The sequence below is a fragment of the Mustela lutreola genome, chromosome 3 (assembly GCF_030435805.1).
Source record: "Mustela lutreola isolate mMusLut2 chromosome 3, mMusLut2.pri, whole genome shotgun sequence".
NCBI lineage: Eukaryota > Metazoa > Chordata > Mammalia > Carnivora > Mustelidae > Mustela > Mustela lutreola.
Window position 1 is genome coordinate 142,998,374 of NC_081292.1, and position 24,386 is coordinate 143,022,759.

Below are 24,386 nucleotides of genomic sequence, written 5' to 3' on the forward strand. Positions count from 1 at the left end.
CCCCCTCAATGGCTCATTTTCCCCTCCCATCCCATATCCAGGGTACCTGTACCTCCTCCTGGCTCTGCCTCGCATCTCACTCTGACCCATGTCTCTGCTATGCACGCCACTGTCTGGTCACAGCTGGACCAGGGTAGTATCGTTTCAACTGGTCTACCTCTTTCCGCTCTTTTCCACCCCACCCCATCTCCCCACCCCCCAGAGGAACCCCTGTTCTCTCTACCTTGTGAGGCATATCACACCAGTCCTCTGCTTACCACCCCCCAATCAGCCCCCAGGGCCACTGGCACGAAATTCAAATTGTGCTGTGCTCCGCAGGACACTATTGGAAGAGCCCTTCATCTGTCCCCACTCATTCCCCCAACACTGGCCTGATTTCTGTCCTTCAACCACACCCACCTGGCTTCCATCTCAGGGTCTCTGCAGTTGCTTCCTCAGGCTCAGAACATTCTTGCCCCGGCTCTTTCGCATCCGTCATGGCTCAACACCCGTCACCACCACCTCAGAAAGGCCCTACCCTGATCATCCCAGCTGGAGCTCTCCCTCGGTCCTCCCCACATCTGCCCTGGTTCATCATATCCCCAGTCCTTATCAGCACTTGAGATTAGCATATCCCATTTTTTTGTGTGTCAATTCTCCATCTCTCCTCCAGAATGCTGCTGGTCCAGGGGAGCAGGGGCTCTCCCTTACTCCCTGAGCACAACAGCTGAGATAGTACCCGACACAGCCGTGGCATTGGATATGCTCACGGACTACAGGTAGTCCACCCAGGGTAGATACTGCTCTCGCATTCCCATGCTCTTCTGAGTAAGGGCGGCAGCAACCCTGAGGAGGGGGGAGACTGCTTGCGTGGATAGGAGACTGTAATTATAAAGTTATTCACCTTGACCTTTATTCAAATGTTTCAGTCATCGGCAGGCAGGCATCTGCATCCCTCCATGCCATATCCTGCCTGCCACACCTGGGGGCCACACCCAGCCATTCAGCACGAGTTGCCCCCACCTCCCCAGCACACAGGCCCAGGAGCCTTCTCTCAAGAGTTTCCTGCCAGCCTACCCGGCTCCCCCAGAGCTCTCCTCACCAAGAATTTCCAAACTCCAGCTCCAGGCTTTACACATGAAGCAGCCTTCAACCCTCCGCACTCATATTTCACCCTCCCCACAGCAAGCTTCCCCGCCCTGCTTTAAATCAGGCTATAAACTCCTCAAGGGCAGGCATTTGGTCGCGTGTGTGTGTGTGTGTGAGAGAGAGAGAGAGAGAGAGAGAGAGATGGCAAGAGCGGCCAAGGAAAACCAAAACCCTATTTAACTGTACTAACTGGCTGATCCAGTTGGGCAAGTACAAGTTAAAATTCACAGTGGAACAAATCTGTTCACCTCCTTGCCTCGGGTTTTCACGCTTCCACAGAAAGGTGACTGAAAGGCTGACACTCCCTTCTGAACTGCAGTCTCACTTTCAAAAGACTAGATTTCTAGTGACCTTCCAAGAAATCACATAAACACATATCCAACCCGCAAAGTAGGGCAAACAAGCTATTACTGAGAATGCACTGGCAGCTATCATGTCTCATTATAGAAGAGGCACTCTGAGTTCATGAAGAAGCAGACACCATTATCACCACCTAGTTTACAGACGTGGATGCAGGTTCAGAGAGGACAAGTAACTCATCTGGTGTCACACAGCTGCCAAGTAATGAAACAGAAGTTGGGCCCCATACTCTCTGATCATCCTGTGCTCTAAACCACCCCACCCCAAATCTCCTTTCTGCTTCATCACAGAACAACACTAAAGCACTTTCATTTATCTACCTCTACACTTTACAAGAGCATGGCCAGTTATAATTAAGGTCTGTAAAGTACTATGAGCTCCATGGCACACGGGCCTAAAGAGTATCTGCCTCCCTTATGTGGCCCACAAAACTATTCATCTCGTCCTGGCCATCCAAACATTTTATAAGAGACTCTCCCGGTCTCCTTGAAGAAACATGCTGGAACTAAATCCAGTTTTCAGTGACTGTGAAGGTCCTGTGATGTTTGAGCCGGAAGGTTCTGGTTCTTACCTGACTAGGGACATTTTACGATAGGTGTGTCTCTGACCAAGAACAAGGGAGCCCATGCAATAAAGAAACACTCAAAGTGTCTTTATTATCCACAACATTCATCTTGTCTTCCAGCTCAGAAACGTCCACCATTACCAGGGTGGGGAAAAAGTGAAGTCAGGGCACCAATTTCAACCACTTAAATGGAATACCAACAAGAGCAGTCAGATCAGCAAAAAGGAGGAGGAGTGGAGAAGGAATTCTGGTTCCATCCCGGCACCAATTTTTGGAGTGAGTTGGGTTCAACGCTGGCTTCCAATCTCCCAACAGTAAGGATTTAAATGATCTACAGGAAACATACAATCAGCATCCAACAAGTTAAAATTGCAATAGACTATATTTAAAATGTCCAACAATGCCACTTCAGCAAAAATTTAGAAAGTGTAGGTATAACCAGTTCAATTAAAAAATAAAGTCATTAGCTGAAAGTGCTTTTCAGCTGATCCAGCCACTCATTACCAGTAAGTCCTCAAATAATTAGATGAAAAATGTTGTTATCCACTGCAGTAAAGCAAGGGAAAATAAAAGGTCTCCAAGCAAAACTGTTCTTTCAGTTTTACAAAGCTGCTGCTTGACCTTGTCAAATGCGCCATTTGAACACTTCCTGTGTTTCTGAATTATCAGATACCTGACTTTCCAGCTGCCAAACAGAATCGCATTTGTCCTTCTAGAGACTTGACCTTTCAAGGAACCAAGTCTAAGAAGCTGTATGAGCCGGACCTGGAGCCCAGTCTCCCATCTTTGATCTTCCCATGCCGCTCGGCACATAGTAGGTAGGCAGATAGATGAATGAAGTTTATTTGATAATTAGCTTATTACATTTAATAATTTTCAATTTGAGTATACTATTACCAAGCAGGTTTTTATATGCCAAGTGTGCTAAGCATCAACAGTATCAGTGCTAACTCTTAAAAAAGTCTTTCTTAAAAGCTGTTATCAAGTAGTTCATTTGCAAAGTAAAAAGTGACTCTTCAATTTCCATCTTCTTCAGTAACATGTTTTTAATTAAGAACCAAGAAGATAAAAGGTATATTTAAAACACACACACATACCTGGTAAGTCACCATATCCATTTTACTATTCCAACAGCTTAGGAAATCCAAATTTTTCAATGTTTAGAAAAGGAAATTAGTCCCACATAGTTTATTTTCTATAGGAGATAACTGAAATAACAGGTCTAGTAGCTATGCCAGCCACTGTGAGCTGTGGCCCAGGGCTGGTTCTCCCTTTTTTCCATAGTGAACAGATTGCCTAGGCACAAGGCTAAATAAAGACGGCTCCCCAAATAAAGATGGCTCATCGCAGCCTCCCTTTCCAGCAGGACGTGATCTATAACTTGGCCCTGCTAAAGGGGACACACAATGAAGGATCACATTGCTGCTTCAGGAACTTTCCTTAAAAGATGGTGCTCGTGGGTCTTCGGCTCTACTCTTCTTTGACCCCTTGATCGCCCTGCCTAGAACACAGATGCCGCCCTCTGGGAGTAGGAGGTTGAGGCTACACATAGGGGAGCAACAGGGAGAGGGAGTTCCAGTCCCTGGACGCCTCAAACCAACTACCCAGATTTTTACATCCAACAGCAAAACAACAACAAAAACAACACAAAATGCAAAGCCAAGAGAGGCCTTTTGGGTTAAAAAAAAAAAAAATTTGAAATAGGATACTGTGAGCAATAAAAAAATACAACTTCAGAAGTGTATGTACATAAAAATATTTACAGAAGCTACACTGCTGAACATTCATACTGTTTATGACTCCACTCCTGCATTTAAAGATACCTGAAAATATTTAGCGGCCAGTATGGCTTGGAAACCAACTAATCTCAGACAGTGGCACAGTGCTGCAGCTGCCGGGGCCCCTGTTGTGTTGGTGTCCTTCCCCTTTAGTTGCTGGATTGTAGGGAAACATGGAGGGTGGGAGGGGGCTGTACATAGAACATGGCCAAGGCCATGTTGAGGGACACTCAGGGGGACTGGGGCAAAACTCTTTCCCAAACAAGTATTTCAATAGCTTAACCCCAAGGACTGCTTCACTGCCATCCATTCACTGGCTGAACAACAGTCCTTCTTGGAGCCGCCATTATCGGGATAACACGGTACATGTTTGCAGCAGCTATGACCTCCCAAGAGCACATGCCTTCTTACCTGCCCCATAACAGACTGGCAAGCCAAAACCATCATTAGAAATAGCGAGGCAGGGGCGCCTGGGTGGCTCAGTGCGTTAAGCCTCTGCCTTCAGCTCAGGTCATGATCTCAGGGTCCTGGGATCGAGTCCCGCATCGGGCTCTCTGCTCAGCGGGGAGCCTGCTTCCTCCCTCTCTCTCTGCCTGTCTCTCTGCCTACTTGTGATCTCTCTCTGTCAAATAAATAAATAAAATATTTTTTAAAAATAGCGAGGCAGTGATTGGCAGACCTGATGGGTTCAAATCCAGGCCAGACCATCTATTTGCTGGGTGTCATCTGTTACTCGGTTCTAAATATTCTCACAGGGTGTTGTAAGGATCAAAGAAGAAAACATCAAACAACCTCATAGACCCTGAGGTAGCGATGAAGCAGCGGAGAGCTCTCGGTGCTATTCAGCTCACACACACTCCAACCAACCGTTCTCACGTTCAAACGTTTTTTAACAAGCATAGGTACAGGTGGAGTCCAAATGCTGAAGCCGTCAGGAATCCAATAGCCTGAGTGTGAGATGGTCAGGTCTAGTTGCTGCCGAGATTCCAGTAATCCCACAGGCAGAGAAGTGGTCTCTGACCCTATCGGATGGTAGGACATCATTTGTGACAGTCATGGAGAGCAGCCAGTCACTCCTCGAGAATCAGTCTGGATCGTTCCAATAATGCGGGGAAAACCACGGCCCTGGGAATGGACCCACGACTTAAGAGAAAGCAAAGCGGGTACCAAGCTCTTCACCACAGCTCCACTTTTTAACAGTAAATGATGAGAAATCACTTGAAGATCCAGACTGGCTAAATTAATCATAGTTCACCATTAAAACTGAATACTATACAGACGTTAAAAATACTAAGGAAGCGGGGCGCCTGGGTGGCTCAGTGGTTAAATCCTCTGCCTTCGGCTGGGGTCGTGATCTCGGGGTCCTGGGATCGATCCCCGCGTCGGGCTCTCTTCTCAGCGGGGAGCCTGCTTCCTCCTCTCTCCCTCTCTCTCTCTCTGCCTGCCTCTCTGCCTACTTGTGATCTCTGCCTGTCAAATAAATAAATAAAATATTTTAAAAAAAAATACTAAGGAAGCTCTCTATTTAACACCTCACCTAAGCTCTAAAACATACCAAGAGAGAAAAAAGAGCAAGGTGCAGAAGAACATACGGCGTGCTACAGTATGTATAACAAAATGTATGTATTTGCTGATAACATGTACAGACACCTGTGCAAGGATTTACAACAAACGGGTGAAAAGACAGTTGAGCTGGCAAGTACAGGGTAAATGGAGACCAGGACTAAGAGGGGGAATTTTTTTTTTACATTTTTAAAATTTTTATTCAATTAACTAACATATAATGTATTGCTGGTTTCAGAGTCACAGGTCTGTCATTCGTCAGTCTTCTTCTCCTAGGGCATGTGATGTCATGGGCACTGAGTGTTATAGAAGTGCCCAGAAGTCACGGAAAAATCAAACCTCGTGACCACATGGGGCAAGCTCACACATGCCATCTTTATGTATGCAGCTACAGGCAAGCAAAAGCTGGCAGGGACGGGTTCAGCCCCTTCCAGTGCAAGAAGGACACACCAGTAAAGCAGCAGCCAAGCCCTACCTCGGGCACAGCCAGCACTGGCTGGCCATGCGGGCACTACAGTAAAGGTCCCCTGGGGCGGGGGCAGAGGCTGCAATCCACAGAGCTGAGGGGGTAGACCAGCTTCCCACCACGGCCAAGGGAGCCCCCGAGCCAGCTGTCAGGACTCCAGAGAGGATCTAGCCCCTGCCCCCAGAAGTCTGGGGCGGTCAGCGCTGCTGGCATTGGGAGGAACGTCTCTGCTATGGAGGACCAGCGACCCCAAATCCGCATACCTCAGGTCCTGCTTTCGAAGGGGGTGAATCTGTCAGCTCGGGGGCATCCCCACACGCAGAGCTAACGCGCAATGAGCACGGCTGGGAAAGAGCCCCGGGCTTTCGGTGCCGGCGTCCAGTCTTCCGAGCCACAGACACGGACGCACCCACTCCGCGGCACCCACTTGCTACAGGGCGGAGCAGGGGTGAGTCACTGGGCTGAGTCAGGCACCTCACCTTTCATCTCATCTACAGCATGAATGAGAGGAGTGAAGCGACCTAGGACTCCTTGTCCAGGAACAAGCCAGAGGGGGTAGGGATCCATCTGGGGAACAGCAACTGCTTCTCCATGTGTGGTCAAAGGCAAATCCACGCCCGGTTCCTCCTCAAGAAATCCTTATCTTGGGAACTCCGGAGGGCAGCTCTTTTCCACAAGAGAAAAGAGAGCTCTCTTTTTCAGAGCAGCTTGGTGAGACAGGAACACATCTGCTTAAGCATCTGTGGACAGCGTATTAAAACAGCGGCACTGACTAGACCAACCCCTGCTTGGGAGTAGAGGTAGAGGCCAGGGGTTCAAGTACAGGAAGTGAGGGGGGACGAGGGTGTAGGTGCAGCTCCATCAGGGGGCTGCAGGACCTACAACAAATCCTAGGCCTCCATTTCTTGATCCACATAATAAGGGAGATGGTCCGTCTTCCTAGAACATTTCCTGGGTTCCTTCCCAACTTCAGTAGGTGCTGAACAGTTCCAGTGATAAAGAAATCCACAAAAGCATTAGTGAGTGATATTACTAGAATACACCTGCTCTCTCCATGCAGATGAAACACCTATGACTTGCATTGCACATGGCCTAGATTTCTTTTAAAACAGCACTTTTTTATTTTTGAGGAATGACATGTGCCAGGCTCCACATTAAAGTCCTGGGAAAGCACAGATAAATTGGACCCAAATCCCTACCTTCAGGGGGCCCCAAATTCAGAATCATCAGTGAGCTTCTAAAAGTTTGTTAGAAATTCCATGATAGGGATAGGGGGCACCTGGGCAGCATGGTTGGTAAAGTGTCCGACTCTTGGTTTCAGCTCAGGTCATGATCTCGGGGTCATGAGATCGAGCCCCCGTCGGGTTCCGGGCTCCATGCAGAGTCTGCTTGAGATCCTTTCTCCTTCTACCTCTTCTACCTCTCCCTCTGCCCCTTCCTGGCTCTCTAAATTAAAAAAAAAAAAAAAAAAAAAAAAAAAAGAAAGAAAGAAAGAAAGAAAGAAAAGGAAAAGGAAAAAGAAATTCCATGATAAATACATCAGTAAAAATAAAGAGAGTCTATTAAACTAAATTGAATCCAGGCAAGAGAGAAATTAATCATTAGAAAATCAAAGAGATAAGGAACGGAGAAAGAAAAGCAAGCTGCTCCGAGGTAACAGATGAACAAGGCTCTAAAGGAAGGCTGGGGTGAGGGGTGGGAGGTACCAACAAGGAAAGAATGTGCAAGACAAACTGAAGATACCTTACTGCTAGGGACAGCTGTTAGTCTAATCAGACGTTCCCTGAATGCAGACGCACTGCCTTTCAAACTTCAGCCCTTAATGTGCGACTGTCCCACCAAACCTCAGCTCCAGCCTGACCTCTGCAGCCACTGAGATGGAGGGCTCCTTCTAAACCTGCTGAGTCTGATAGGAAGAGCAGCAAGACGAAAGTGAGAAACCGACTACGGCCAGACTTCGCATCTGCAGTGATTCTCTCTTTCACTCCATTAGAAACTAGAGACAAGAACTTTGGCTTGTCAAGGACAGGTGTTGAGGAACCCAGGGGTTCCACACGTGTAGCCAGCTGCGCAGCTGCTAGACCCAACCAGGACCAGTCATCTCCCAAAGCGGAAAACACAGGCTGCACTGGGAGAAAGGACTTTGAACTTCTACCGTAAATGTGTTCAACTTTTGATTTTGTTGCCAGTGATCCTCATTAGAACATCCTATCTATCCGATGAAAGGACATAGCACAATTCTCAATTTAGTTCTTTTAAGTTTAGTTATCAATATTTTAGGGCCTCGTTAACATGGACATTCTGATTTCTGGACCCTCCAAAACAAGTTCAAGGAAGACTGAAGTAGTCACAACCATGTGAATATATTTAACACTCCAGAATTGGACACCTAAAAATGGTTAAGATAGTAAATTTTATGTTCTACGTATATTACCACAACTTTAAAAAAAAAAAAAACAAAACCATGGTGTAAAGGGTCATCCTAAAAAAATGGTCCTCCCACTTCTCTCCTCCAGAAGTCTTTAATGTACCTGGAAAATTAAATCAACTCAAAGAGCTCAACCAGTACCACTGGGTACTCATCTCTATTAAGTTCGAACCAAAAATGGACAAGCTGTCAGCCTTGCTCTTGAGAAGCTCTCAGACAAGATGGGATAATATCCATCAGGAGACATTTATAGAGTGCCTTCTACAGCAAGGGATTTGGCCAGACCAAGTAAGCAAACAAGTGTTGTCTTAGGTGCAGACCCTGATTCATCAGTGGAGGCTAACCTCTGCTGATCTGGAGAATTCTGGGACTTGGCTGGAAAAATTGCTATGGTGGTTTGGAGTGTCCCCAGTCAGCAAGGGAAAGGGCAATGGTGGCTGTATATTTGCTATCACTACTCCACAGGGACATTTAAAAATGTAATACCCTGTTCTGTCAAGTGCAAGATGATGTAGCACAGGACTGATGCCAAGAATGGGCTATTTCACCAAAAGGTAGGAGTGGATGGCATAGCATCGGCTGGACTGGGCAACAGGCAGCTGTGTTTCAGGACCCACATCTATAATAGCCAAGTGTCACTTGACTGTTCAAGGTCTTAGCTGTCCATCTGAGGAGAAGAGTTTGGGCTGGTCAGTGCTTCTCAGTCATTTCCACGAAAGCAATGAATGACAAAGGGAGGTGAACATGTACAGGAGACATAACCCAAGCCCACCAGAAACTGGCATTCTCTTTAAAGCCTGTTTTATATTAAAAACTTACCCATATTCCATTCTGCACTACAAAGAGATAATTTAAAAAAATAACTCCCCACCATGCTGTGTCAGGGAGATGTGCTATGATTAATCTGTGGCACCCCCAGGACCATGGATGCTAAGGTCCTGATGAGTCACCCTCTTGCATAATTTCAGAGATATTCTATTTCCTTTCAGATTCACATTTCTCTCAAGCTACCTTGTTAGCCTCTACCACTTATCTTGAAAGAACAGACTGAAAACTGCTAGTATTTTAGAACCCGAAGGGCTATTTAGCCTGGTCTTCCACATTCCTGACAATTCGACAAGGCCATGCCTTATTTTTACTCCATACACCCCATGATACACTAGATAACGTTGACCAGGATGACAAAGACAAGCAACCAGGCCCCGAGAGCAAGAAGTCAGGCTGCAGCCCCCCTGGCATGTTCCTGACTCAGTTCTGCCCTGCACAGCACACGTCTCCTGTCAATGTCCTGGTGTCTATGGTGGGAGGGCAGGGAGTGGGAGTGACAGACACCATGCCATCCTAGACGGGACCAGATTCTGGAGCTGCAAATGCTCCCATGCAGGCAATGCTCACTCGATACCTAATGTGAGCCTTGTAAGAATTTAACAATATAGAGAGCTGTGGTCTTCTGCATCTCAAATATGGTAAGGAACTCGAGATAGTTGAACAGTTTTGATGTGTTGCCATTTTGTCTTTCTTCTTCCAAGTCCCATGTTTCCCTGTGGGAGGCCACAATAAGACTTGCGACGAGGACCAAACCAGGCCCTGACTTGTGCCTCCTTTAAAGTCCGAATAACCTAACAAAAGGTTTAGGACGGGAAAAGTTGAGTAGCACTGAGAAAGGGTCTGTGCTATGTGTTGTGCCCTCACCTATGTGACTTCCCACACGCTTGCTAAACAACTGAGAACAATTTAGTTGGGGTCATAAGTTCATGGCTGGTCCTTGCTGCCCTAGTACAGCCCATAAATTACTTTCAGGTTTGCTGTATCAATACAGAACAATTGTACTGGCATTAGCCATTTGGCGTCATGAGGTCTGCTTACAGTCAATTGTGAAACTTATTACGGGAACTTGTGGATGTTTAACTAGACACAGATGTATTGCTTCTCCTATTGTAATATCACTACATATATGGTCTTAATGCTTTGAATAAACTTAACACTGTTGGACATCCTCCTCAGTGCTCCTCCTGACCCCATCTCTCTGCTTCTCGAGTTCTTTTCTTCATCCTCTTACCCTCACGTTCCTGGTCGATCTGTTGCACCAGCCACGACATTTCCCCTTCTTCTCTTCAAGACGATACTGTAGTTGTCCACAGCCTATGAACTGCCCCTAAGTATGACTGTAGTCCCCTTGACCATAGGGCAGCTGCACCTGTGACCTAACCCTCAGAGGGGAGGGCTTCCTGGCCACCAGACTTTCAAGACAAGATAGCTACTAAAGCTCCGGGGTGGGGGAGGAAACTCGACTCCTATTTCAAGGAGCCCACAACAGTAAAGGTTGAGGTCTACTGGATATGCCAGGCACAAGGCTAAGTGCTTCTCCACAACCCCCTCGGGCAGGTACTATCAGCACCACCACCTTCCCAAGGAGGACAAGTACCTTGCCCAAGATCAAATCCACAGAACGTGAAGAAGCTGGGATTCAAGCCCCACATTCTTCTAGCTCTAGAATGGAGTTCTTATCCCTTACAAGGTAAACTTCTACACAGGTTATTGAGGAACTGAGGGCTAATGAGTATGGTTATTGATGAGAGATGAGAAGCAACCAGGAAAAATCTCCTACAACCTCCCACTAGGACAAGCACCCAGCTACCCACACCTGTGCCCCCTTATTCTGTGGGGAGATGAGCCCCCTGTGCTCCAATGAGGAGACTGCCCCTCCGCAGGTCCACCCCCTCACCCACCCACACACGGCACACCCGCAACTCTCTCCTCTCCTGTGCTCACTTTGCCTTCTCTACTGAAACATCCTCATGCTGGTGAGTTACAGCTCGCTGTAACTTGCTTTCATCATAAACAATAATAATAATGTTGCCTCCTGAGCCTATTTCTCTTCTATCTCTTGCTCTGCTCCCCTCTTCAACAAAACTGAGTTCCTTTGTTCCTTTTTTTTTTGGTCTCTAATTCATCTTCTCTTCTCACCCATCTTTCCAACCAGGCACTGCTCCCAGCACCCCCACAAGTGCTCTGCTCAGGCTGCTGCTGGTCTCCACATTGCTATCCCAGTGATCAGCTCTCAGGTCGCTGACACAACTCATGGATCACTGCCTTTATCACATGGCTCCCAGGTTAGCACACCTAGTTCTCCCGCTTACTGGCCATGGCCTTCCTCTCCCTAACCTCTGCCTGGGGAGTGCCCTACAGCTTTACCCTCAGTAACTATCCCCACTTCCTTCATGACCTCATTCAGCATTTAGTCCTCCACCGGAAATACAACCTAGACCCCCAAGACTCCACTATTTGTATCTCCTGCCCAGACCTCCTCCACTGCCTACACAGCATTCAACTGCCTACACAGCACCTCCACTGGGATTTCCAGACATCTCAAACCTAACACGTCTAAAAATCAAACTTTCACTCTTACTCCAAAATCCGTTCCTCTTATGTTCTGTCCTAACCCATCATAGGACAACTTCATCCTTCCAGTTGCTCAGGCAAAAAATTTTGAGGACATTCTTTTTTTCTTTCACTCTCTTCATCTGTTAACTCTACTTTTAAAATATATCTAGAATCTAACCACTTCTATCTTCATTGTTACCAACATGGCCCAAACTACCATCATATCTTATCTGTCATTTATAAGTGCCTCCTAATTAATATCACTACATCTCTCCTTGCCCTCATGCTTGTCTATGTTCAATCTAGCAGCTAGAGAAAACCATTGATAATCAAAGTCAGCTCAGGTCATACTCTTCTCAGAACCCTGCAAGGATTCCTATTGAAGTCAGGAGTAAAACCCAAAGTCTTTCAGTGGCCGATAAGGCTCCACGCAATTTGCCTCCAAGGAGACCATAAGCTTCCTTGGTGTTCTAAATTTGCTAGGCATGCTTCTGCCCCAGGGCCTTTGCACTGGGTGGTCCTGCTGCCAAAAACACTCTTCCCCCCGGTACTAACATGGCTTACAGCTTTGCCTTTTCAGTGAAGTCTTCCCTGGCTGACCCACTGCTGACCACTCCGCAGTACCTGTCTCCACCTTCTTTTCCTCTATGTCACTCACTACCTCCTAACATAATACCCCTATTTATTTTGTGTCTCCCCCAACAGAAGTAAACAGTGACTTTAGTTTGCTTCCATATCTCTAGCACCAGAAGAGTACCTAGTACATAGTAAATGCTCAGTGAATATCTGTTGAACTTACAACTTCTATTAAAAAAAAATGTTGATTATGGTTTCTCTGGAATTCCAGAACACATTTCCCTCTCAATTTTTACTTGTTCCTCATGTTCAAGTAAGGATAAAAACCCCTACTTTCTTTTATGTTGAAATATAAAATTATATATAAATTATATATAATCTTATATATATATATAAATTATATATTATCTTATATATAGATTATATATATATTATCTATATATATCTTATATATATAAGATTATATATAATTTATATATATAATATATATAAATATAAATATATTATATATATATATATATATATATATAATTATACATAAATATGCACACAGAAACAAATGAGCTTACCAAAGATCCATCTCTTACTCTAGGACAGTGAAAAAGCTTCTCAGATGGCCATGGCTGGTGGTGCTGCTGAACTTGGGGGATCCTCACTTTGCAGCCCCCACCTCTGGGATCATCCTGAGCAGGAGCCCCAGTATGCTTCTCCACATGCCCATGACCTCAGTTCATCTCTGTAGCAGCTCCAAACTCTTTCTAAATAGAAGATATGGAAAATACTTTTTCTTTCGAAACTGGCATCTGGGATACAGCATCTGATATGACTTTATCACGCCCTGAACATTAAAGCACATTTCCAGCTGGCCCCTGAAACCCTCCCTTGAGCTTCATACACATCTTCTCCAGGTTCTCTATTCTTGGGCGTCTAGAAGGCCCAACAGTGTCCAAAACCAACTTTTCTTGCACTTGTGGGTTCATGTGAAGCCTCTTCATCACCCAGATCTTAAAGCCAGCTCTCAACTTTTGCTGAGTATCCTAAGTTGGCACCTGGGCCAGGTCTCACGAGCAGCCAGGAGGCCTCAGATGCAATAGCCATTTTCCTAGAATAAGATGTCTCCACATAGCCACCTGATCATGTCCGAGCCTCTTTAAGCTTTCCCTTGTTTGAAAACTCTTAGGTTTCTTTGTGTCACAGCAAAGCGGGATTCCTTAAGTCCTAACCCACTGGTTTTTCAACACTTTTCATCTCCAATCTCACCAAAGCCTTGCAGGATTCTAATTTCCATTTCACTTCAAAATATCCTTGTTCTCAAGAGACAGTCCTATGCTGCCAGTTGGAGGGGTGTCGGGCCATGATCTGACAGATGAGTCCTTAGAAAGAGGACCCAGGAAGGGCTGAAACAGAAACAGGACTTCAAATTCCTCCTGCTGCCAAGTGGTCTGTTCGCACCAGGAACAACCCTCCCACACCCCATCCTTGCTGAGGATCTTCTTGCTAACTTCAGATTACGTGGCTTTATCAGGACCACAGAAGACTGTGACCACCTGACCGACAGCAATATATCCTAAAGAGGAGGGCTCTAATTCTGTCAGGACAAAAGGGTTTTTTGCTCAGGAGACCTACAGTTCAGTGACCTCCTACCCTTATGGCTCTAAAATGTTTATCATCGGGACGCCTGGGTGGCTCAGTTGGTTAAGCAGCTGCCTTCGACTCAGGTCATGATCCCAGCGTCCTGGGATCGAGTCCCGCATCGGGCTCCTTGCTCCGCGGGGAACCTGCTTCTCCCTCTGACTCTGCCTTCCACTCTATCTGCCTGTGCTCACTCTCGCTCGCTCTCTCTCTGACAAATAAATTTAAAAAAAAAAAATTAAAAAAATTTAAAAAAAAATAAATAAAAAATAAAATAAAATAAAATAAAATGTTTATCATCTGTACACTTCCCCTAACACCCACACTTAACCTTAGTACAAATCAATATCCTTTATAAAATGAAGAAACTATAGTGACATTGATATCACCAAATAAAGCAAACACAGCCCTGGGGAAACAGGCATTACTCTGCTCTGTTTATTCTTCATATCGCTAACCAATGTGCCCCTTTCATACCATTCCAAAGTTTATTTTTATTTCTATACTTTCAGGCTTAGAAAGCAAATTTCGTTAAAAGGTTTTCTTTTACTGTATCTGAAGTGGCTCTTCAAAAAAAGGAATCTTCGGATTGTGTGACATGCAAAATAGATGTAGCCGCTTAGCAAATAAACTTGCGAGCGGATGTCCGTGGCTCCATGTCACTTGCTTTTGCCTTCTGCACTTGCTTTAGTGACACTTCCCCCTAATTCAGAATGGCCCTCTTGGCCACTTCATTGGTTTTAGAGTCTTCAAAGTTTTCCAAGTCTTTCTGCCAATTTGGGATTAGGTGAAGTGACAGCAGAATCCAGTGCTGGAATCCAGCACGTATATGTAGGGGTGGAGGGACAGAGGGACGGAGGGAGATGTGGGGAGAATCTGAGGCGACACTGTGGCTGGTGAGAGAAGTCATTCTACAAGCACAACAATTCTGGAATAAATGGATTTGGAACCGTCTTGCCTTGTTTACCTAAACAGAAAAGCCAGACAGCAACAGAGGAGATGGTGATCATTCCATCCTGTTATTAGGCTTACAGGGACCCACACTGGTGAAGAGCCAATCTACCTGTTCCAGTTCGGGGCTTAATTAACAATTAGGCTCTTGATTTATTTCCAAGGAATCACGGTTTCCAATTCCAAGTGCCAGTTTAACAAACAAAAACCTGCTAGAACACACTACTTCCACACTTCGTCCATACGTCTTCAACCTCAGGCAGCTTCACTGGGAACAATCAGACCCAGCTCTGCACAAACAGACCCAGCCTTCCTATTGTACATTAATGCCAAGCAAAGGACCAGGAAAATAAATCATCATCAATCCTGCCCTGGGTAGAGTGCAAATTACCCAGCCCCCCAAGGATAAGGTACGGGGATACTTCCAAAGTCATAGAGCTCTGAGAAGATCTGGAAGCCAGGAAGTTTGTATTCCTCATTAACTCTGCCCCATTACTTCACAGTCCACCCTCCATGGGTACCCGTGCACAAAGTCGCTGCCCACCCAGCCCCTCACCATACCGATTATCTGTCTGCCCACTGATATCTACATACTGAACCCCGACTGTTATTTACCCACTGCTTGGCAGCTACCAAAGGGCTATAAGGCATAGTTCCTTGGAGATGTACTTTCCAAACAGGGTCACTGTAGAATGGAAAGAAGGATATACACGTAACCATGATCATAATCAAACCCAATGAGAGAAACCACATGCTGCACAGTCCCAGAAGCATGGAAGATGTAGACCAAGAACCAGCTTGCCCAATGACGTGCCATGGCCACTTCACTGCTTACAGCCCAGGTTTGAACATTTATCTAACAAACACAAAGGGTAAGAAATGGTTGGGGCTGGCCCTGGTGACCATCACTGTAGGGCTGAGTCTTGGCCACCCTCCCAAGAAGCCGGCAGAACTCTGGTTCTGACAAGGTCCAACCAGATCACCACTCCACAGCTCTCAATGGAGGAGCTCAACAGCTTCCCCACCGCTCCCCTGAGAGATACACACATTCAAGAGTCCCTTGCAAGCCTTGAATAAGTAAAGCTTTAGCCATCAATTCCCAAGTACCCCCACGTGCTTACTCTCATGTGATCTCCACATGCCCTGGTCCAGGGCTTTTAGCATCTTGCCCTACAGCCAGCCTCTCCATTTCATCTCATTTTAACAACCAACAAATGCTGAGCACCCACTGCAGGGCAGGTCAACGTGTATTTCTCAAGTCAGCCTTTAAGGCAAAAATCAAATATAATTTAAAATCACTCAGGAAAATCCCTGAGTTGGGACAGGTGTCCTCTCGACAACTCAAAAACCAAGAATTATCACCTTGGGTGTCTATTTGCATTATGCCAATAGCTTCCCTTTCCCTGGGGGCAGCAGAGTCCAAGAGCTCCTTTGAGCAGTGAATGGCAAAGGGTTAAATCAAGGGATTTCTTGCTCTCTCTACCCTGAGCTAAAAGAGCTGATTTCACAAGTTAAATTGAGTGTATGATGATAGGATTCCACCGTATCTGCAAGGCATATATTAGGTGCCATCAAGCAAAGAAATGAATCTAAAACCGCTGCCCTCAACTTACCTATAACCCAGTTGGGAAAGATTGGTTCATCCTCTGAAAATCATAGATAACAGTTAAACACGAAGCCATCAGAACTGACAGACGTCGGATACTAAGTGCTACAGACATTCAAAGGAAAAATAAATGCTATAGTGTAGGGTGGGCTCAAAAGACTTTCATGGAGAAATTTAAACTGGCTCTTGAGGTATTGATCACATTCTTTCTTAAGATGGGTGGACTGAGAACCAATGAGTGTTCCACACAAAACTGACCTGGTCATCTAAGCATACAGTGGTATTTTCTATTATGTCTCCACTCTCCCTCTTGAAAGTGCCAACTAATTCACTGACCAACTCTGTCCACGGTACTATGTTGCGCCAAGGTCGCAGGGTAACCAGGCACCATAGTTCAAGTTCTACATGGTTGCCAAAGCTTAAGCTAAATCTTGATGTTATTGTTATGCTAAAATAGAGGACTATACAACTAAGAACAACATGCTAACTGCTTCTTTACAATCACAGAGACTCTTACGTGAGCATTTAACCTGACTTTCCTGACAAATTATTCATACGAGTATCCTGATCCATTCTTTCAAACCCTAAGGCATTACTTGGATCGTCTCATACCAGCCTGTGTTAAAATTAATCTTTTCTATTTCCCTTTCTTGCAGAGTCCTATGACCTTCTCTAAGTTTCCCTGTCCATTTTGGCACTTTCTCCACTCTCAGGACTCAAGGTGACTGAGCACAGTCCCTGGACACTGGCCCTGGGCCTCACTGTGAATGAATGTAAGGGAGCCAGTGCTTAGGTCCACATTTTGGACACAGCTCTCATCCCTGGCTAGCTCCACTCACCCCTCACTGGGCTTTTTCAGAAGGGAAGGGAGTAGGAGACAAAGAAGGACCCAAATCTGATCCAAAGCCAGCTGGAATAAGGGTCAACTAGAAGAATCCAGGCATAGATATTTAAATAGGTAGCCCTGATTCATACGGGAAGTAGTTTAATAAATCAACATAACATAGTACATTTCCAAAAATTCAGATACTGGCCAATTTCTCCAGGTCTGAAAGACATTTCTGACATTTCCTTCAAGAGATGGCATGAGCACAATACCAATTATACAATTATTACAATACCAGAAATACCAATTCAAATCCAGATTCTATTAAGATTCTGCTGAAGCACTTGTGAGACTTCAGACATTTCCTAAGTTTCAACTTTAGTTTCTTCATCTATAAAGAGAGCCAGTAGGACTAGATGACTTTTATGACTAGATGACTAATTAATGATTTTAAAGGCAGAAGTATCACAAGTCTGAGAAAAATTGAAAGCAAACATCAGAGTCAGAATAGAAGGGACAATGGTTGAGGGGGTAGGTTACCTGGGTGGCTCAGTCGGTTGAGTGTCCGACTTGATTTCCACTCAGGCCATGATCTCAGGGTCATGGATCCAGCCCCCATGTCAGGCTCTGTGCTCAGTATGGACTCTGCTTGTTCCTCTCCCTCCCCCTAAGTGTGCACATGCTCTCTCTTGAATAAATACATAAAATCTTAAAAAAAAAAAAAAAAGAAGAAGAAGAAGAAGAAGAAGCAGAAGCAGAAGCAGAAAAAGAAGGGACAGTGGCCTGGACAGCCTCTGGAAGATGATGATCTGAAAGTTTCAGAAGATAATGGACTAGGGAAAACCCAGAATTGCTCTATAAGAATATCTACAGATTTCTTTCTTCTAGGTTCTGCCTTATAGTCAAACATAGATCCATCTCTTCCCAGAACAGTTAAGAGTCACAGAAGGGACATACCCATAGATGTCGTCCCACACAGTCTTCTTGGAAGGGGTAACTTAAGCTTAACTACCTAAGGGAAATGAAAAGATCCCCAAGAGTACACACCCTGACCTCAGTAATTCAGACAACTACCTCACCATCATTTGGAGTCTCAAACTCCCTTAAGGCACAGCCTAAAACCCTGAGTGAAGTTTTATAGTCCCAAAGTTTTACAAACACCCAACATGTTCTGAGGCTCTCAGATACATTATTCTGTTATAAAATCTTAACTGGAGTTCAAGGTGGTATTAAATATTTAAATAGCACTGTAGAAAAAAAAAAAGAAGTGAGGTTGAGACCCCACAACTTCTGAAAATTTAAAAGTTGTAGAAAATTTAACCCACCAAAAATTTACAGCACTTTCTATAATAGGCATTCATTTGCTATTTCCACATCTTCACTTCTCCTGCTTCAATAAAGTCTCTTGTTCAGCAAATTTACTTTATCAAGTCTAATTAAGTCCAGTTAAAGTCAGACTGCTTTGAATATGAGTTTCATAAATATGACTAAGAGTTTAAATTATCGGTTACCCCACCTACAATAAACTTTGGCTTTGCTCTTTGGCAGTCAGAATGTGAATGGTTAGCACCTGTCCAGTAGCTGGCACACAGTAGGAATTCAATTAGTGCTTCTCAATGCATCATCACTAACCCCCAGTGCTTAGTCAGCAAGTCTCCACATCAGGCAGGAGTTAAGCATTGTACGTGCGGTCTCTTACTCCTCACAACAACCTTATTAAATACCTCCATTTTACAGATAAAGAAACTAAGGCTTAAAATTAACAGCTGCTCCACAGCCCAGAAGGAATTTGAGCTCAAGTCATGTCTCTCTTTCTCTCTCCCCACCTCCCTCTCATCAGTTCCCCACTGAACTTTTCCTCAGAATGCAAGAGTTTAGGAGGCTGGACCAGAAGTTGTGGGGTCTCAACCTCACTGGCTGTTATTTGCACCCACATCAGTTACAGACAAAGGTGACAACTGATGTGATGATGGCCTGTGTGTGCTGGTTCTCCTGGGAGGCCCAAAGCTGCTGCTGAAGCTGGAACACTTTACCAAAAGAAGGGAAGGAGGGGACAGGATTTAATATAAACCACACCCCCCAGCAGTGTGGTTACTGCCACACTCCAAGCTCAAGGGAAAGATACACTCCAGGGTCTAATCAGCCACTCCCTCCAAGCAGAGCCTTTCTAGAAGGCACAGACGCCAATGGCAGGCTTATTCCTACCCACAGGAGCACTTGCAGCAGCAACAGCAATAACAAGTTTCAGCAAGCATGCTGCTCAGCGACAGATTCCTCGCTAGCCTCACATTTTCTAAGTCTCCATCCCAAAGATATTTTCTTGGCCCAATACACCCCCTTCACAACGCTGGCTTGAACAAGTATTTCAAGGAAGCCATGACCGTCAGTAGGCGTCAGGTGCACAAGAATATCAGGCTGAAGGTGTCCCCTCTGCCAGTCCACAACCACGGCTGCACTAAGCAGTTCAAATGCACCATGTGGGCGGATGCACATTTACACACCCTAAGGATTCAGAGACACCAAACGTCATCCATTAACTGGGGTCACAGAAACCACCTCTCATTTCAGATTTACAGCTTAGCAATTATTTCTGAGAGAAGGCCGAGTACAAGCAACCGGCCAGCCCTGCAGACCACCAGCCCTCAGCCTCCCCACCCCCAACAAATATCTTTGCTTCACCACCAGGTGTTAGCAGAAAAATCTGACGTGAAGATTCACCAGCTCCGAAGTTGTTAGTCGCAGAAATCAAGAGGTTTCCTCCAGCTCTAACGTCCCATTCCGCCCTCATAAACACAAAGTCCTCTCTTGCTGTGGCTGCACTTTGCTTTCTCCGGTCTGTTGGTCTTGGAAGGACCTTGGTTCAACTAAAAGCGTTAGGGGAGGAGGGGACCTCGGTGAGTTTATTTCTCAGTAGTACAGATCTAGATGAAGACTCCCAAACCCTCTCCAGCCTCAAGAGTTAGATCATGTGGGAACCAAACACTGTCTAAGAAAAAAAAAGAGAAGCTGAGCAGTGCCAGTCTCCACTTTCTCGCGGGAGGAACACCGCTATACTATGGGCGGGCCGGGGGCGGGGGGGAGGTAGTGATCTTCTAAACTGTGTTTGCAAAGCCCCAGCCCAGATCTGATATTTTGCTTTAACCCTTCGGCTTGGGCCTGCGCAATGCAGGGGCCTAAAGGGTCTTTGGGTACCGCCAGACGCTTCGGGGCCTGGGCGGGGGACGGGGCACACCACTCATACGATCTTGTTTTTCTCAGCTGATCTAGTCATGCGAACAGGTGCTTGGTCAATTCCATCTTTCAAAAGGAGGGGAGGGGGTATGTTAGAGTAGCTCCCACAGGAGCGCCCGCCGTGCGGGGAAAGCCACGCCAGGGCAGGATGAAAAGTGGCTTTCCAACTTCTGCGGGGCTCCCTAGTCTGCGGGGAAGCCGGGTGTTGCGTGAAGTTGGGAAAGGCCTGGATCTTCCGGAACAACGCTCCCAGCAAGCGCACAGCGGCGACACGGCGACCCTACACCCTGGGTCACCCCCCCACCACCACCACCACCACCACCACCTCCGCTCCAAAAACACACGTGAAGCTCAGCAAAGCGTGCCACCTGCCGGGTTCCCAGCAAACATGCCCGAAGGGAAGGACCGCCGGAAAACACTTTGTTTAAAAAGAAAGAGAGAGAGAGAAAAAAAAAAAAAATAGTAAACTCTCCCGGGGCCAAGAACAGCCTGGCCTGGCACCGGGGCCGCAGTCCGCGGGGCTCGGCCCCGGGGTCCTCGGGTTTCTAGGGCTGAATGGGGGAGGCGCCGCGACCGGCTCTGCGGCTGGCCGCGCTCCCCCGGGGGCCCGCGGAGTCCCGGGCGGGGCAGCCGCACCGGCAGGGCCCGCGGGCGGGAACGCGGCTCGCCCTCGCCCCTCCTCGCGCGCTGGCCGGCGCCGCCGCGGGACTGGGAAGTCGGGAACTTACAGCCGCCTGTCCTCCGGCTCCAGCTGCCGGTGCATGGCCAGCGAGAAGCCGAAGAGGCTCCCAGGGTCCCCCGTTTTCCGGATCACATTGTCCTCGCGGGTGTCCAAGTTGAAGGCGGCGCCGAGCCGGGACAGGAGCCCCGCCGACAGGTAGAGCAGCCAGAGCTGCCCCGTGGCCGCCATGGACGGGCGCACCGGGAGGTGGAGCGGGAGCCGAGGCTGCAGCCCTGCGCTCCGGGCCGGGTTCGAGGCTGCCGGGCTGCGGGGCTGCTGCTGCTGCTGCTGCTGCCGCTGCCGCCGCCGCCGCCGCCGCAGCCACCTTCGTCTCCTCTGGCCACCGCGCCGGCCCCACCCCCCGGACGAGTCGCGCTAGCCGCCCGGCCGCTCCCCCTCGCGGGCAGCTCCTGACCGCTGAATGAGCCCGTTGTTCTCTGGAGACTCGCAGGCGTTTTATCAAGTGACGAGGACGCCGGCCCCGCCCCTCCCCACCCCTCTGGCCCCTCCTCGCGCGCCCGGCGCGGGGCTGGGTTGCCTGCACCTTCCCCGCCGGCCTGGCTGCGCGGGGTCGCGGTGCTGCCCCTCCCGCGCCACCCCACGCCTCTCCCGCCGCCGCCTACCTGGCCCGGAAGCCGGCGTGGGACACCTGGGTGCTGGGGGGAGACGAGCTCCCGGCCCCGCAGCTCCATCCCCAGGGTCCTCCGGGAAAGAAGCCCTGGAATTGTGGTTGCCGTTCCGTGCGGAGCCAGAAAGGCGTTTACTACCTGTTACGCAAGAAGTGCTATGAAGCACCGGCCCCGACCGCCTTAAGCAGCGGATTCTCGCCGACCCGAGCCCACGTGCAAATGCTCGCTTCATTCATTCAGTCCACGAGTGCTTCTGGACCGCTTAACGCTCGCCAGATCCTTGGGGAAGGGAGCTGCGTGGATTGTTTTCGGCCCTCAAAGAACTAACCGTCCAAAATGATAGCGCAAACTTGGATAGTGCTATACAATTTATATAGCTCATTTTATAGCCCATTTAGCCCTCATAACAATCTGCATAACAATTCGCAGATTAGAAAACTGAAGCTCAGCCTTAACCCTGAGCACCCAGGGATATGCCCCGTGAAAAGGAGAGCTTTGGGGACAAGTCACCCTGGTGTAAGCAATTTCATTTTCTAGGTGCTCTAAAGCAGAGAAGCAGCTTCTCAACAGGAAAGGATGGGTGTGTAAGGTGGTACCTACGAGCTCAGGAGCTCTTATTTCCTCCCCAAATTCCCAGGACTAGATTCTTGCCAAGAGGCAGCTCTGAGCTCTGTGTGGGTGGCCTGAAGTCTCCTGCCTCTAGAGCTTGGGGTGGGGCCTCAGCACGGTGTTGACCTCTGGGGCAACTTTATTGGCGGGGTTCTTCAGCCACAGAGACAGACAGGGTTACTGTGGTACTGGGGTGACAAAAAAATTTTACTTTTTTATTTTCACTCTCCTCTGACATTTAGCATTTCCTTCCTTTATAAATGGAAGGGAAACACCACAGTGGCAGTAGGATATGTATCTAGGACTTAGTCTCCAGTAGAACCCACAGGTTTTGTTTTTCGCTGGGGTTTTTTTGTTTTTGTTTTTGTTTTTTACATCACAGCATAGTTGTTACAATATCATTAATTACAGTAGTTATTAAATAGACCCGCCACTAGATCTTGTTATGCAATAGGCCAATTAAAAAGTATATATATTGGGACACCTGGGTGGCTCAGTTGGTTAAGTGTCTGCCTTGGGCTGGGGTCCCACATCTGGCTCCCTACTCTGGGGGAAGCCTGCTTTTCCCTCTGCCTGCTTCTCCCCCTGCTTTGCTTGCTCTCTCTCTCTCTCTCTCTCTCTCTGAAAAATAAATAAATCTTAAAAAAAAAAAAAAAGAAAAAAGTTCCTTTTAAAAAAGCATAAAAATTTTTTTAAGTATATATATTTATACAACAACTTTTTAACATTTTGTTAACTGTATTTCAAAATAATTGGTTTCATTTGCAATCCCGTGTATTTTATGCTTTTAAAAACCTTGTTCTGAAAAGGGATTCATGGTTTGGGGCAGCCTGACAAAATGAGGTCCCATGCCCCTAAAAAAGTTTAAGAAATGCTAGCCTGAAGACTTCTGGAATGCCTTGGGGAAACTGCCTTGGAATCTGATATCCCTGCATTAGAAACAGAAGCAGAGTACAGTCCTGGGGAAGACCTAAAGTTCTGTGTGTGCAAGTGGAGATAGGAATGGGGGTGCCCTTCACCTAAAGGAGTATTTGTACCAAGGGAACAGCCCACACCGCACAAAAAGGCTGCCTGAACGTCATCAAGGGTTGTTGGGTGATAATAGCTTCTGAAACAAGTCCCTCAGCTTAGGAGGGGCAGGTCCCACTTGTCTGCCAATCAACAGCTCCAGTCAAGTACAGACAAAAGTGGGTGCAGTGAGTTCAAATTCAGCAGGCAATGCAGGAAATCAGACTGTTTTCACAAATGTGTAATAACCTTGCTAAGATTATGAGACTGTTGGCAACTGAGTAAGTTAAGAAACATCTGTATTATGATTTTCTTTTCACACAAGATAGCCTTTTTTCTTCATGTGGAACACATACTATTCCAGAGAAACAGGTCCAGACTATTACAGGTAGAGTACAGTAAGCTTCACTGCAGCCTGGTACCCAGTGCAAGCCACTGACATGCCTGTAACAGTTGCTGAAATATTTCTGAACTGGTTGATAAAAGCTGTGCCCTGAGCTCTCTAGTTTCAACTGCCCCCACCCTGGCCACTTTCCTAGGACTCACCAGCCTCCCCACAATACAGCAACTAAAGTTTTAAACCCATAAGCCTTTGTGCTGCAAGGTCGGGTATGTCCGTGTCATAGCAGCTGTTAATGATCCTGAATATGATGCCTTGCTTCTGTGCACCATTCTCCGCTTCCTTCCCAAGATACGGTTAGTAGAGGACATTTGAATAGCCAGTTCCCTACTTGATCCCAAATATTGATTGTGCTCAAATTGACATTTTAAATAATGTGAAATTTAAAAGAGCAACTAACAATAGAGTGCTACTAAACTGAACGACACTTGTTTGGGAAAAGGAAGGGATGAAGAAAAACAGGGATGAGAGATGTGTTCTGGAGTGTCCCGAGTGCCCATTGCCGATGGAAAACTTTCAGCCACA

At 46.9% G+C, this 24,386-nt stretch overlaps 1 protein-coding gene across 3 annotated transcripts in view; it reads right to left on the minus strand.

Annotated features, from left to right (window-relative positions):
• Positions 1 to 21,937, minus strand: part of ITGA6 (integrin subunit alpha 6) — a 77,937-nt gene extending 56,000 nt beyond the window's left edge. The window contains exon 1 of one of the 3 annotated variants that reach the window (XM_059167031.1): positions 21,839 to 21,937. Coding sequence is in view for 2 of the 3 variants with exons in the window: in XM_059167029.1 (XP_059023012.1) it covers positions 21,223 to 21,404 (182 nt within the window). In the remaining variant the exon portion in view is untranslated. Of the gene's footprint in view, positions 1 to 21,222; positions 21,647 to 21,838 lie in introns of those variants that run through there. The other 2 variants (XM_059167029.1, XM_059167030.1) reach the window with 2 other exon arrangements.
• Between the last annotated feature and the right edge of the window lie 2,449 nt (positions 21,938 to 24,386).